Genomic DNA, 14,156 nt, shown 5'->3' with positions numbered 1-14,156 from the left:
TAACCTTTTCCAACGAAAAGTCCATATTTCGTAACTACTACTTTATTAGACTCGAACACCAACTTAAACCCTTCTCTACACAGAAGGGAGCCACTAACGAGATTCTTCTTGATGGCGGGGACATGCTGCACGTTCTTCAGCTGCACGATCCTTCCCGAAGTAAACTTCAGATCGACCATGCCAACACCAAGAACAGAAGCACTCGCGCCATTCCCCATCAATACGGACCCGCGACCGGTGGCCTGATAAGAAGAGAACAATGACAAGTCAGCACACACATGAATATTTGCACCCGTGTCCACCCACCAATCGGTGGACTGACAAACTGTAAATACAGTAAGTAAATTACCGTACCCAGATGCACCACTTTCATTGTTGCCCACAATCATGTTTGCAGACTTGGAGTCCTGCGCCGGCTTCTTCTACTTGTTTGGGCATTTGTTTGCCCAATGTTCCTCTGAACCACAAGTATAGCAGCCATCTCCCTTCTTATTCTTCTTGAAGGGCTTCTTCCCCTTCTTCTTGAAGTCGGTATTCTGTTGGACAGAGTTCTTTCCCTTGGGCTTGTGAGAATTGAAGTTCCTCTGATGTACCATATTGGCAGCAGAGGAGCTTTCCACCGCTTTTCCATTGGAGTCCTTTGCTCTCGAGTTCTGCTCAACACTCAGATGGCCGATGATGTCCTCTACTGAGAACTCACGCCTCTGATGTTTCAGAGTAGTAGCAAAGTTCCTCCAGGAATTAGGGAGCTTAGCAATTATACAGCCCGCGACAAACTTGCCCGGCAAATTGCACTTAAGAACCTCAAGTTCCTTAGCTATGCATATTATCTCATGAGCTTGTTCCAATACAGAACGGTTGTCAACCATCTTGTAATCGTGGAACTGCTCCATAACATACATCTCACTCCCAGCATCGGTGGCCCCGAATTTAGATTCGAGCGCCTCCCACAAGTCCTTGGCAACATGCATATGTAAATATGCATCAACCAGCTTATCTCCGATCACGCTAATGACTGCTCCAAGGAATAGGACGGTGGCCTCCTTAAACATCTTCTCCTGTTCAGGAGTGATAGTTTCCATAGGAGTGACACCGGCTACCCAGAACACGTTCATAGCCGTGAGCCATAAGGTGGTTCTCGTTTGCCAACGCTTGAAAAAGGTACCGGTAAACTTATCCGGTTTCAGTGCAGCAGCAAAACCATTACTCGAAAAATTCCTACAGACATTAGGTTTTTGGATTGTTGAGTAAATAGGCAATTTTCTGAGTAGATTAATCCACAAAACAATAACTAGCATGGCATTGACTAGACTAATGACATACTGATCTTGAGCTAACCTAGCACATACTACACATATAGTGGATACATCTATGCAAACAAGTAGTACTGCTAGAATAAATACGAACAAGAGGATAAACGAGTCATACCCTCCAATCGGCCAGTTGGCCGTAGCAGCAGCAGCGGCGGCAGAGGCAGTATCCTCTGCCGTCTTCTTCTCGGCTTCCTCACGGAGACGATCAGCTTCGCTTGGTGAAGACATGGCGATGACGAGGGCGACGCGGACGTAGACGAAGCAGACGGACGGAGGCGAGCAGTCGCGTGATCGCTCCCCAAAAACCTAATCGCCCCTCTCCCGTACAGGAACCGGAGAGGCGAGGTTTCGGAGGCCTGCTCTCCCGTCGACCGTGTACGCGGTAAACGGGACGGAGTCGCCGGCGGCAGCAGCAGTTCAAGGAACGAACGCGTGAGGCAGATGTGATCTGATTTCGTGACGGCTAGGGTAGGCGATCGCATGCTTATAAAGGCGGCTCGGGTGGAGAGACGTGGGCCAAGCCCACGTCCGAGTCGGTAACGATCACGATCCGACGTCTCGGATCGTGCCTTGTCCGTTCCTGACCGGCAAAAATAAGCGCGTAGGTATGAGCTCGGCTCGGCTCATTCCCGCAACCCGCGGCGAGGCGGGCAGCGGAGGAGGAGTGCGCGAGGGCACCTTCTCTTCTCACTCTCCAATAGCATGTGGAAGAGAGACCCTTATAAAGGGGTCCAAACTCTCCTCCACTAGCGGGGTGGGACTAAACTCCCACCACCTTGCCATGCCACCACCTACATGAGCCCTTGTAGATTTTCTGAAATTCTCTAGTGGGCCTAAGGCCCACCTCCAAATTTCAACATGATCTAACGAAAGGGGTCGACTGAGACTTCGTTAGAAATCAGTCAACTAAGTTTTAGCACAACCGTAAGAAAATAGAGGGATCATCAGGAAGCTGAGTAATTTTGTGAAACCAGAATGTTGTTAACAAAAGCAACTCGTACATAGTTAATTTCAGGTTCGAAAATGAAGTGCATATATAACTAGGATGTAACCAAAATAACAAGGATTAAACCAACTAAGTCCAGCGGTTGTAGCTGCGCAGGTGCGCACTTAATTAGGTATAATCATCATGCATGCAGCTCAACCGATTCTAGCTCGCGCTGTTGGTGGCAAAGCAGACCTTCCTGACTTGGCCGGGGTCGGTCCCGGTGAGCACCTCAATGCCTCCCATCTTCACCAGAGCCGCCGCGAACCTGACCATCCATGCGATGGGGTTAGCGGCATTATCAGCTACCATGACCGCCGTCTTGTTGCCGGTCGTCGGTGTCTGGTCCATCAACGTCTGATCCGACGTGAACAACACTTGCCCAGAGGCCACGTTATGGTAGAACTGGTTGCTCAGCTTGTTCGGGTCCGTCACGCGGTTGTTGCTCACGGAGATGAACCCCCCGCCGTTCCTCGGCGGCGGGCACACCTTCTTGAGCGCCGCCGCGAAGGTGGCATTCATAGTGGTGTCGACGGTGGGGTACAACCGCGGGGTGACAAAGTTGCAGTGCGTGAGGCCGAAGGAGTGCGCGCCGGAGAGCACCACCAGGTCCTCGGCGGTGAGGCCCTTGGCAGCGAAGTTGTCAAGGAGTTCTTGGAGATGAAACGCCGGGGATGGGATGCCTTGGAAGACCTCGTCTGCGATTGACTGGAAGCCGTCGAGGCGGCCGGATGGCATGTGGAAGGTGAAGTCGCCGGAGGCGGCCACGGAGTCGCGCGCCGCAAAGGCCAGGATGTCGGCACAAGAGACGACTTCCGGGCAGACGGCCTCCACGGCGGCCTTGATCTTGTTCACGGCCTCGTACCCGCGCAGAGGGATTGTTGTTTTCTCAGTTTGTTGGTTGCTGGGTGTCGGGTCCAGCAGAATGGAGGCATCACAACCCTGCAAAAGGTCATTATAAATATACTCTTTCAAACTTGTACGTATTAGTTTATGTATATGCCAGTAAAATTTCATGGAAATATATGAAATTTACATACATTTCCAATGAAATGCCAAGTGTTTCAAACTGTACGTAGGGTGGAATGCATGTGTTTGCATTGAGGTACGTACCCTGACAAAGCAGTCGTGGAAAAAGAGGCGAACAAAGGCGGCGCCCATGGTGGGGTCATTGTTGATCATGCCTTGCACGACGTTCCTCACCGTGTCCTCCGCTTTCGGGCAAGACGAGTAGTAGTAGCCGTGCTGCAGCCCGGTGGCCATGGACACAGAGCACAGTGCAGCGGCCATGAACGCCATGAGCACCAAAGCCTTGGATGCAGTCGCCATCTCCTTCTTGTTCTCGTACTGCTATTTGCGTGTGTGTGCAATGAAAGAGACTCGCAGAGAGTGCTTTGATGGTGACAATAGTGTGGTTTCGATGAGTATTTATAGATCACGAAGACCATGAGGACGAACACGTACATGCATGACCTTGTTAGCTAGTGTGTTGAGTGCATACAAAGAATTTGTCTAAATGATTAGGAGGTTACCGTACCACGCTGGTAGTTGAATTATTTGCAGCTATGAACGTGTTGACAATGCCACATGATATCGTACTTTTCCATGGAAGATTAGGAACTCACGAGTCTACAATTAATCTGGATGATTAGTTCATTACAGCTAGCATGTTGACACTTATTTTTTGCCGAGGGGACAACATATGTTGACTCTTGCGCTTGAACTATTTTTATGATATATCCTAATACGTGTTACAAAGGCTATTAGCTAGGTTGACAGGGGATTAATTCCAGCTTCGTTGATGACTTTGTTAACACTCCCACCGGCAGTTACGGATAATAACACAATGCGGACTGTCAATGATTAAAGTCTCTCAGTCGCTTTGCCATGCGAATGCTAATCACCGACCATCACTTATTTTAAACCGGAGCCACGAACAGAGGATGAACTCGACATAAACACATGCACTTGCTGTGGACATTCTCTCCCGATAATCAAGGTGTCTGTTCGTTGACACGAACGTCAACTTGACTTAGAGGGTGGTTAGCAGAATATATATCAGTGTATCCTTTATTAATTCGTTGGGATCAACTCGACTCAACCTCAACCTCCTCAAGGTTCGTTGGTCTCCGCCACCGCCGCCAATTAAGCTGGCTTTTGTTCGTTGGTCTCCACGAACGTTAGTCTGTCAGATGAACTACCAGGCTCACTCATTGAAGCTGAGCATGAGGTGCACTAAACATGATTTTGTTAACGATCTGTATAATTGATTTCGTAATTGTGCTGCTGGCTTGCATGCAGGAGTTGAATGTGCATTTTTTTTGTTGCTTGTAGACCTGATGTCCAAGATTCATGCGGTGATACATAGATTAAGGCATTTCCAACAATTATCCGCAAATTCCTTCGATACATATTCGTCTTTGTGTCCGGACGTGGTCCACGGAAAAAAAAGTTGATAGAGACCATGCATGTGGCTGGTTGGATTTTTTTTTTATGAAGACCATGCATGTGATTGAAAGGAGAGATAAAGAGGGGAATCATGCATGTGTGGATGAAAGGAGAGACAAGAGAAGAACAGGCACATGTGATTGATCAAATGTATGTACGAATCCAGACCACTTTATGGACCAACGCAGAACCGTGTTGAATTGTAAAAATGAAGAAAAGTGTCCGGACGAACATATACCAGAGTTTTGCGGATCTCCCTTATAGATACCCTTATACGGCGGAATTGTGCTAGCAAGAATAAATTAATGTAGTGCATCTAAAACATAATTTTGTCCATGATCCGTAATTGATTTTAGAAGTGCACTCCTGAGTTCCGTTGAGGAGTTGACCTGCTGTGTATGTACATTGCTGCGGTGATATAAATAATAGTGCAGAATTACGCTAACAAGATCAAATTATTTAATGAGTAGATCTAAAACATAATTTAGTTCATGATTCTTCATTGATTTTGTAATTGCGCTCTTAGTTTGCATGAAGGAGTTGACCTTTTGTGCACATTGCTGTATATAGATTATAGTGCAGAATTGTGCTAGCAAAATCAAATTAATGTATGAGTGGATCTACAACATAATTTCGTATATGTTTACTTTTTGCACCTTTGTTTTTCATTACATTTACATTTTATTTTTATCTTCTTTCCTTTTTACCTTTTTACCATATTTTACATTTTAATTTTATTTTGTTGGAAAATACTGGAATATTTTATAAATGTATATGAGCCCTTACATAATCATTCATGATTTCTTTTAAAACCATGGACTTATTTGTGGATGCATGTTTTTTTAGTGTAGGAAACATTTCCGAAATATTAAATGAGTTTTTTAATTCAATATATGAACATAATATATATGATGTTCGTGAGCAATTCCCTTTTTGCACTATATGAATTTTCAGGATATAATATATTTTTGAAATGTTAGTTATCCTGCATTCATTTAAATTTTTTTGCTCAATTAATTAGAAAAACCAAGCAAAAACCAGATTATCCGGTTAATTATGAAGAACCGAATGAAAACTATCACAACAACTCAGCAACACAAGGTACCCCAGGCACACAGCTCCAAAGATGGTCTCATCGAAATAATACACACGTGTTATCGTCATCACTTCTTCCTAGAGGCATCAACATATTTCATTCCTCATATCCATATAGAAGCATGCATAATTTATCCTATGTATTACTACTGCAATCTTCTTCCTCGTCGGAGATGGCCTGCGCGGGAGCCTGAGCCGCGTGCGCTGCCTCCTCCTTCGCCTCCTGTGTTGCCTCCTGCGCCGCCCGCGCTTCCTCCATCCGACGCCTGGCCACCACAGCTGACTCGAAGTGGATGGAGTTGAGGATGGCCAGCTGCTCCGGCCACAGATCGACCACCATCGGTGGCTCCTCCTCCGGCTCCTGTGGTGGCACCTCCTCCTCCGACGTCAGTGGCTCCTCCTCACACTCCTCCCCTATCTCCTTCCCCTCCATAAAATCCACCTCCAGTTCTAGAGGTAGCCCCGCTTCCCTTCAGATTTGGACCTACTGAAGGAGGTAGAGACGGTGTTGGAACGTGTAATGTTGTCGGCGTAGTGGCATTACTGACGGGCTCGGAGAGGGAAGTGCTTGGGTGACGACAGAGAGAGGGTGGAGGGGGGTGTGCTAGGGCTGGGGGGCTCACACCGCCCCGACGGTCGATGTGCCTGTCGGACCATTGGGATTCCCCGCAAGTTCGCGTGGGGCCAACCTATCTGGCCGATGTGGTAGGCATGCCCGGACGCGCCCGGGCTCCCCCATATCCGCCCCATATTTGGGCTGGAAATGGGGGTGCTGGTCAACCCGGGCATTTGAGGCCGTTTTGAGAGGCCCGTTTGGGTGGATTTTTTTGTGACTGGGCGACCTGCCTAGATGTTTGAGGAGGGTTTGAGGGGTCCGTCTGTAAATGCTCCTAGAGCATCACTAGCAGACCCCGTATAATGCCTCGAACCGTAAAATAACCGCCAAAACACGAGTCGACGTAGCTAAAGCTGCCCGACCAGGCCCCGCAAATGCCTCGGACCCGTAAACGTTTTTGTGGGGCACATCAAAATGCCCACCCCAACCCGCGAAAACACAGGTTCTCCCCCATGCCCTGTCGGTGCCCTGTATATATCAGGAGCGATTGGTGGGTGGGACATTTCAGCCCGCCCTTTTTCCCCACCCACCGTCGTCGGGCTGCCGCCTTCGATTCCGGCCATACCAGCCGCAGGGATCACGCCGGCGGGCCGCCACACGCCCGAGATTGACCTCCGCCATTCTCTCGTGCCTCGGCTGGCCGGAAAGCTGCACACCGGCGACCGTTGGTCGCGGCCGCTTGATTTGGCATTTCCGGACTCGGCGGCTGCACCAAGCAATGGATTGGTTGGGGACCACCCCGCACAGCCCCGACAAAGCGCCAGTACCGCATGCAGGTACTAATTCGGCCTCTAGTCGCCGTCGTCGATTTGCCGGCAAGGACTCTTCCGGCCGTCGCCCGGGCTCGGTGCTCACGCAGCGGCTCACCGGCTTGCCGATGCCGCTCATAGAGTGCGACGATTGCACAAATAAAGTGTTGCGGCTCACATCTAGCACGTGGCAACACCTCGGGTGTGTATTCTTCAAATGCAATAACGACTGGGTATGTTCTTCTTTCTATTTGGCTTTGTCAACTTATTTGATTAAATTTCGGTAGTTTATTGAGGTGTTCATGTGTGTTGGAAGGTGGATGCTCATTTTGGTATTGGAAAGAAGAATACATCGATTTATTGATAAAAAGAAACTTAATAGATGTTCGTGCACTCCTTAGTATAATTAAGGCTAATTATGCGGCTGCATGTACAATTAGAAAATAAATGAGAAGGGAATCAAAGCCGAAGAATGAAGAATGTCAGATCCAGAATCCGCATATCAACAACGAATGCATGAAGAAGATGTTGGTCCAACTAGTGGGAGTAGTTATGGAAGTTGGATACCTTCTAAAATGCCTAATTGTGATTCTTGTTTCCTTTGGTCTTGCTATTTTAGCAAAGATTTGATGAATTATTATGTATCCAATGCCTTTAAAAAATAAAGAAGCAAATAAATGTGTGTTCATGCTCGAAACTAAAATGCAAAAAACTAATTTACGGGTCGGCGGCGGATGACGGCCGCGAATATCTTTTTTACGGGTCTGTTTTGCGGGGTCTGCTCGACAATCGCCCACACCGGTGTGTAAATGCGTTTTTTCACAAACTGTAAACGAATTTTGTGGATCCGCAATATACGGGGTCTGCTAGAGATGCTCTTAGATACTGGATAGGAACCCTACAAACGCAGATACAACTTCTCACCCGAGCAAGGCCAATTGTACTGAAAAAACATATACGTAGCTCAGTGCATCGTAATGTCGATGCTTCGCATAGGGTGTCGTGAGCAATCGATACAATGGGCCGGCCCAATTACTAGCGAAACTTTTTTTATCTTGTTTTCGGAACCTTCTAGAGGTTCCTAATCCGTTTTTAAGGTTGTAGGAACTTCTAGAAGGTTCACAAGCCAGTTTTTTTCCTTTTCATTTCTGTTTTTTTTTCCTTTTCTGGTTATTTCCTTCTCAAATTTATTTTTCTTTTTCCAAAAAAATATTGGTATTTTTGAAAAAGTGTTCGTGTTTCAATAAGTGTTCAAGAATTTCAAAAAATGTTCGTATTTTCAAAATATGTTCGCATTTTTCATAAACTTGTTTGCCTTTTCAGAAATTGTTCGAATTTTCAAAAAAACGTTCCCATTGTATTAAAAAAATGTTTCCATTTTCAATTTGTTTTCACAAATTGGAAAATGTTTGTATTTTCAAAATTTGTTTAATTTTTTCATAAATTTGTTTGCTTTATCAGAATTTGTTCAGATTTTCAAAAAACCGCTCCATTCAAAAATTGTTCACAAATAAAAAAATTGGTCGCACTTTACAAAAAATATTCCCGTTTACAGGTTTTGTTCACAAATTAAAAAATGTTTCTATTTTCAAAATATGTTCGCATTTTTCATAAAGTTGTTTGGTTTTTCAAACATTGTTCATAGATTCAGAAATTGTTTATGTTTTCAAGTTTTGTTTGGGAGTTTAAAATAATGTTCCCATTTTAAAAAAAATGTTCGCGTATTCAAAACATGTTCTGGAATTTGAAAAATATTCTTATTTCAAAAAATGTTTGCGTATCCAAAAATTGTTTTCTAAATTTAAGTTTTTTTCCGGTTGCGAAAAATATTCATGTTTTCTATTTTTGGGAGATTTTACAAAAAAATGTCCCATATTAGCCATTTCAGAAAATTGTTTGGGTTTGCCAAAAATTGGTCGTAAATTCAGAAAATTACTCAAATTTTGAAATATTGTTCGGGAATGTTTCAAGTAGTGTTCCGTCGGCTACTGCTATTTTAACTCTTGCGATGTATATTTCTACTGTGAGAATTCTTCGAGCAAGCACACTTGAGTAGGTGAGGTGACCCGTTCCCAGGAAGCGTGATCAACCTTTTTTGCGATTTTTTGCAGGCATCCGCGGTCCATCGTAGTAGGGCAGATTACTATAGCAAACACTTGTAGAAAGGAGCATCATAGCAGGTCAGGTTACTGTAACATCTTGTTTAAAAAAAGGTTATTGTCTGGAAAAAAACGGAGGCTCGCAAAGGACGAAGTGACGATGTGCGTGACAAATGGTTTCATGTTGACGTGATCGTCGTCGACATGTTCGCTCTTTGATTATCATCGGGATTAGTGATGAACCTAAATAATTGTTATTTGATGCCTGCGTTGAGCATGGACATTATATCTGGATCTTGTTTAATGTGAGACGACTACTCATTTAAATCCGAGAATGATGGTTTTTTTATATGAGTAATATCTTTTATGGTCATACACCCAATATGAATAGTTTATTCTTATTGAATCTCGATAGTGATGATATATATATTTATAACATTGATATCAAAAAATATAGTGTTAATAATGATAGTACCACTTTCTCGTGGCACCGTCGCTTAGGTCATATTGGTGTAAAGCGCATGAAGAAGCTCCGTGCTGATGGACTTTTGGAGTCACTTGATTTTAAATCACTTGACACATGCGAACCATGCCTCATGGGCAAGGTGACTAAAACACCGTTTTCCGGTACAATGGAACGAGCAAGTGACGTGTTGGAGATCATACATACTGATGTGTGTGGTCCAATGAGTGTTGAGGCGCGCGTGGATATCATTACTTTCTCACCTTCACCGATGATTTGAGTTGATATGAGTATATTTACTTGATGAAGCACAAGTCTGAAACGTTTGAAAAGTTCAAGCAATTTCAGAGTAAAGTTGAGAATCATCGTAACAAGAAGATTAAATTCCTGCAATCTGATCGAGGAGGAGAATATTTGAGTTATGAGTTTGGAATGCACTTAAGCCAGTGTGGAATTGTTTCACGGCTCACACGGTTTTGAAAACTATAACGTTATGGTGTGTCCAAACGTCATAATTGTACTTTATTGGGTATGATGCGTTCTATGATGTCTCTTACCGATTTGCCACTATCGTTTTGGGGTTATGCATTAGAGACAGGTTTATTCACTCTAAATAGGGCACTAACTAAATTTGTTGGGACGACACCGTATGAATTATGGTTTGGCAAGAAACCTAAGCAGTTGTTTCTTAAAGTTTGAGGCCGCGACGCTTATGTCAAAAGGCTTCGGCCTAATAAGCTTGAACCCAAAGTGGATAAATGCGTCTTCATAGGATATCCAAAGAAAACAATTGGGTATACCTTCTATCTCAGATCCGAGGGCAAAGTGTTTGTCGCTAAGAACGAGTCCTTTCTTGAGAAAGAGTTTCTCTAGAAATAATTGAGTGGGAGGAAAATAGAACTTGATAAGGTTATTGAACCGTCACTTCAACGAGAGGCTAGCACGGCGCTGGAAGATGTTCGTGTGGCGCCTAGATCAGTTGTAGGGGAAGCTAATGATGGTGACCATGAAGCTTCAGATATAGTTATTGTCGAACCTCGTAGGTCGGCAAGGACACGTATTGCTCCTGAGTGGTCTCGTAATCCTGTCATAGAGGTCATGTTGTTAGACAATGTTAAACCTACGAGCAATGGAGAAGCAATGGTGGGTTCGGATTTCGACAAATGGTTAGAGGCCATGAAATCCGAGATGGGGTCCATGCATGAAAACAAAGTGTGGACTACGGAAGTATTACCTGAAGGTCGAAAGCTATTAAAAAAAATGGATCTTTAAGAGGAAGACGGACGCGGACGGTAATGTCAGCGTCTATAAAGCTTGACTTGTGGCAAAAGGGTTTTCACAAGTTCAAGGAGTTGACTGCGATGAGACTTTCTCACCCGTAGCGATGCTTAAGTCCGTCAGAATCATGTTGGCAATAGTTGCATTTTTTGATTATGAAATCTCGCACATGAATGTCAAAATAGCGTTCCTTAACGGTTTTCTTAAGGAGGGGTTGTATATGATGCAACCAAAAGGTTTTGTCGATCCAGAGAATGCTGACAAAGTATGTAAGCTCCAGCGATCCATTTATGGACTGGTGCATGCATATCAGAGTAGGAATCTTCGCTTTGATGAGTTGATCAAAGTGTTTGGGTTTATACAAGTTTATGGAGAAGTTTGTATTTACAAGAAAGTGAGTGAGAGCTCTATAGCGTTTCTAATATTTTATATGATGACATATTACTGACTGGAAACAATATATAATTTTTGGATAGTGTGAAGATATATTTGAATAAGATTTTTTTAATGAAAGACCTTACAGAAGCTGCTTACATATTAGATATCAAGATCTATAGAGATAGATCGAGATGCTTAATAGGACTTTCACACATCACATACCTTGATATGGTTTTGAAGAAGTTCAAAATGGTTCAGTCCAAGAAGGGGTTCTTTCCTGTCCTACAAGGTGTGAAGTTGAGTAAGACTCACTGCCCAGCGACTACAAAGGATAGAGAGAAGATGCGTGACATCCCCTATGCTTCAGCCATAGGCTCTATAATGTATGCGATGTTGTGCACAAAGACCAGATGTCAGCCTTGCCATAGGTATGGTCGAAAGGTTTCAAAGTGATCCAGGAATGGAACACCAAATATCGGTCAAGAATATCCTGAAGTACCTGAAAAGGACTAAGGAAATTTTTCTCGTTGATGGAGGTGATCAAGAGTTCATCGTAAAGGGTTGCGTCGATGCTAGCTTTGAGACTGATCCAGATGACTCTATGTCTCAATCCGGACACATATTTATTCTGAATGGTGGAGCGGTAAGCTGGTGTAGTTTCAAGCAAAGTGTGCTAGCTAATTCTACATGTGAAGCAGAGTACATAGCTCCTTCGGAAGCAACGAAGGAAGATGTCTGGATGAAGAAGTTCATGATGGATCTTGGAGTTGTGCCGAGTGCACTGGATCCAATGACCCTGTTTTGTGACAACACTGGTGCCATTGCTCTAGCCAAGGAACCAAGGTTTCACAAAAGGACCAGACACGTAAAACGCCATTTCAATTCCATCCGAGATTATATCAAGGAGGAGGACATAAACATTTGCAAAGTACACAAAGATCTGAATGTTGCAGATCCGTTGACTAAACCTCTTCCACGAGCAAAACATGATCAACACCAGAACTCTATGGCTGTTAGATTCATTACCTTGTAATACTAGATTATTGACTCTAGTGCAAGTGGGAGACTATTGGAAATAGGCCCTAGAGGCACTAATCAAGTGGTTATTATTATATTTTCTTATTCATGATAATAGTTTATTATCCATGCTATAACTGTATTGATCGGAAACTCAAATACATGTGTGGATACATAGACAACAAAGTGTCCCTAGTGAGCCTCTACTGGACTAGCTCGTTGATCAAGGATGGCTAAGGTTTCCTAGCCATAAACATGAGTTGTCATTTGATAACAGGATCACATCATTAGGAGAATGATGTGATGGACAAGACCCAAACCTTAAGCATAGAGTTTGATCGTATCCAGTTTACTTCTATTGCTTTGTGCATGACAATGTATCTATTCCTATGACCATGAGATCATGCAACTCACCGACGCCGGGGGAATACCTTGTGTGTGTCAAATGTCACAACGTAATTGGGTGACTATAAAGATGTTTTACACGTATCTCCGAGGGTGTCTGTTGAGTTGGCATGGATCAAGACTGGGATTTGTCACTCCGTATGACGGAGAGGTATCTTAGGGCCCACTCAGTAATACAACATCACGATAAGCTTGCAATCAATGTGACTAAGGAGTTAGTCACATGATCTTGTATTACGGAACGAGTAAAGATACTTGCCGGTAATGAGATTGAACTGGGTATGGAGATACCGGCGATCGAGTCTCGGGCAAGTAACATGCTGATGGACAATGGGAATTGCATACAGGATTAGCTGAATCCTTGACATCGTGGATCGACCAATAAAGATCTTCGTAGAATATGTAGGAATCAATATGTGCATCCAGATCCTGCTTGTCTTTCTTGACCGTAGAGGTGTCTCGGTCATGTCTGCATAGTTTTGGAACCCATTCGGTGAAGATCTAAGTATGGTTTAGGTATTGTGTTGGTAACTGAAGGTTGTTCCGAGTCCCAAATGAGATCCCGTACATGACGAGGAGCTTCAAAATGGTTCGGAGGTAAAGATTGATATATGGGAAGTTGGTATTCGAGTCCCGGAAGAGTTTTGGAAGGTTACCGGTTTTATGACGAAGGTTCCGAAAGAGTTCCGGGGGTCCATCGAGAGGGTCCACCTGTCCCGAAGGTCCCCATGGGATGTGAGAGGTGGCGCACCAGCCCCTGGTGGGCTCGCTGCCCCTCCCACCTAAGGCCCATGCGGCCAAGGAGGCGGGCTGGACCAGAGTAGGCCAGCGCCCCACCTAGCTTGGGGGGGGGGGGAAGCCACCTCATGTGGCCACCGCCCCACCATAGGGGAAACTCTAGGGCTCCACCCCTCCTTGTGTTGGAAATATGCCCTAGAGGCAATAATAAAATGGTTATTATAATATTTCATAGTTCATGATAATCGTCTATTGTTCATGCTATAATTGTATTAATAGGAAACAGTAATACATGTGTGAATAAATAGAGCACAATGGGTCCCTAGCAAGCCTCTAGTTGGCTAGCTCGTTGATCAATAGATGATCATGGTTTCCTGATCATGGACATTAGATGTCATTGATAACAGGATCACTCATTAGGAAAATGATGTGATGGATAAGACCAAATCCTAAGCATAGCACTAGATCGTGTTGTTCGTATGCTAAAGCTTTTCTAATGTCAAGTGTCTTTTCCTTCGACCGTGAGATTGTGCAACTCCCGGATACCGTAGGAGTGCTTTGGGTGTATCAAA

The 14,156-nt window shown here is 44.3% G+C and overlaps 1 protein-coding gene across 1 annotated transcript; it reads right to left on the bottom strand.

Moving 5' to 3' along the window:
- Positions 1–2,458: 2,458 nt before the first annotated feature.
- Positions 2,459–3,681, bottom strand: LOC123398764 (peroxidase 2-like). The gene is made up of 2 exons (XM_045093219.1): positions 3,412–3,681; positions 2,459–3,240 (listed from the first exon to the last, which is right to left on the bottom strand). Exons 1-2 carry the CDS (start codon positions 3,625–3,627, stop codon positions 2,464–2,466), a joined length of 993 nt encoding a protein of 330 aa, XP_044949154.1. The 5' UTR covers positions 3,628–3,681; the 3' UTR covers positions 2,459–2,463.
- Between the last annotated feature and the right edge of the window lie 10,475 nt (positions 3,682–14,156).

Source organism: Hordeum vulgare, chromosome 5H, assembly GCF_904849725.1.
Source record: "Hordeum vulgare subsp. vulgare chromosome 5H, MorexV3_pseudomolecules_assembly, whole genome shotgun sequence".
Classification (NCBI taxonomy): Eukaryota; Viridiplantae; Streptophyta; class Magnoliopsida; order Poales; family Poaceae; genus Hordeum; species Hordeum vulgare.
This window is presented reverse-complemented; position numbering and strand designations above follow the sequence as displayed.

Coding starts and splice junctions, on each gene's coding strand:
- LOC123398764 (XM_045093219.1), bottom strand. CDS start 3,627: ATGGCGACTGCATCCAAGGCTTTGGTGCTCATGGCGTTCATGGCCGCT. Junction 3,241..3,411: donor TCCACGACTGCTTTGTCAGG/GTACGTACCTCA, acceptor GACCTTTTGCAG/GGTTGTGATGCCTCCATTCT.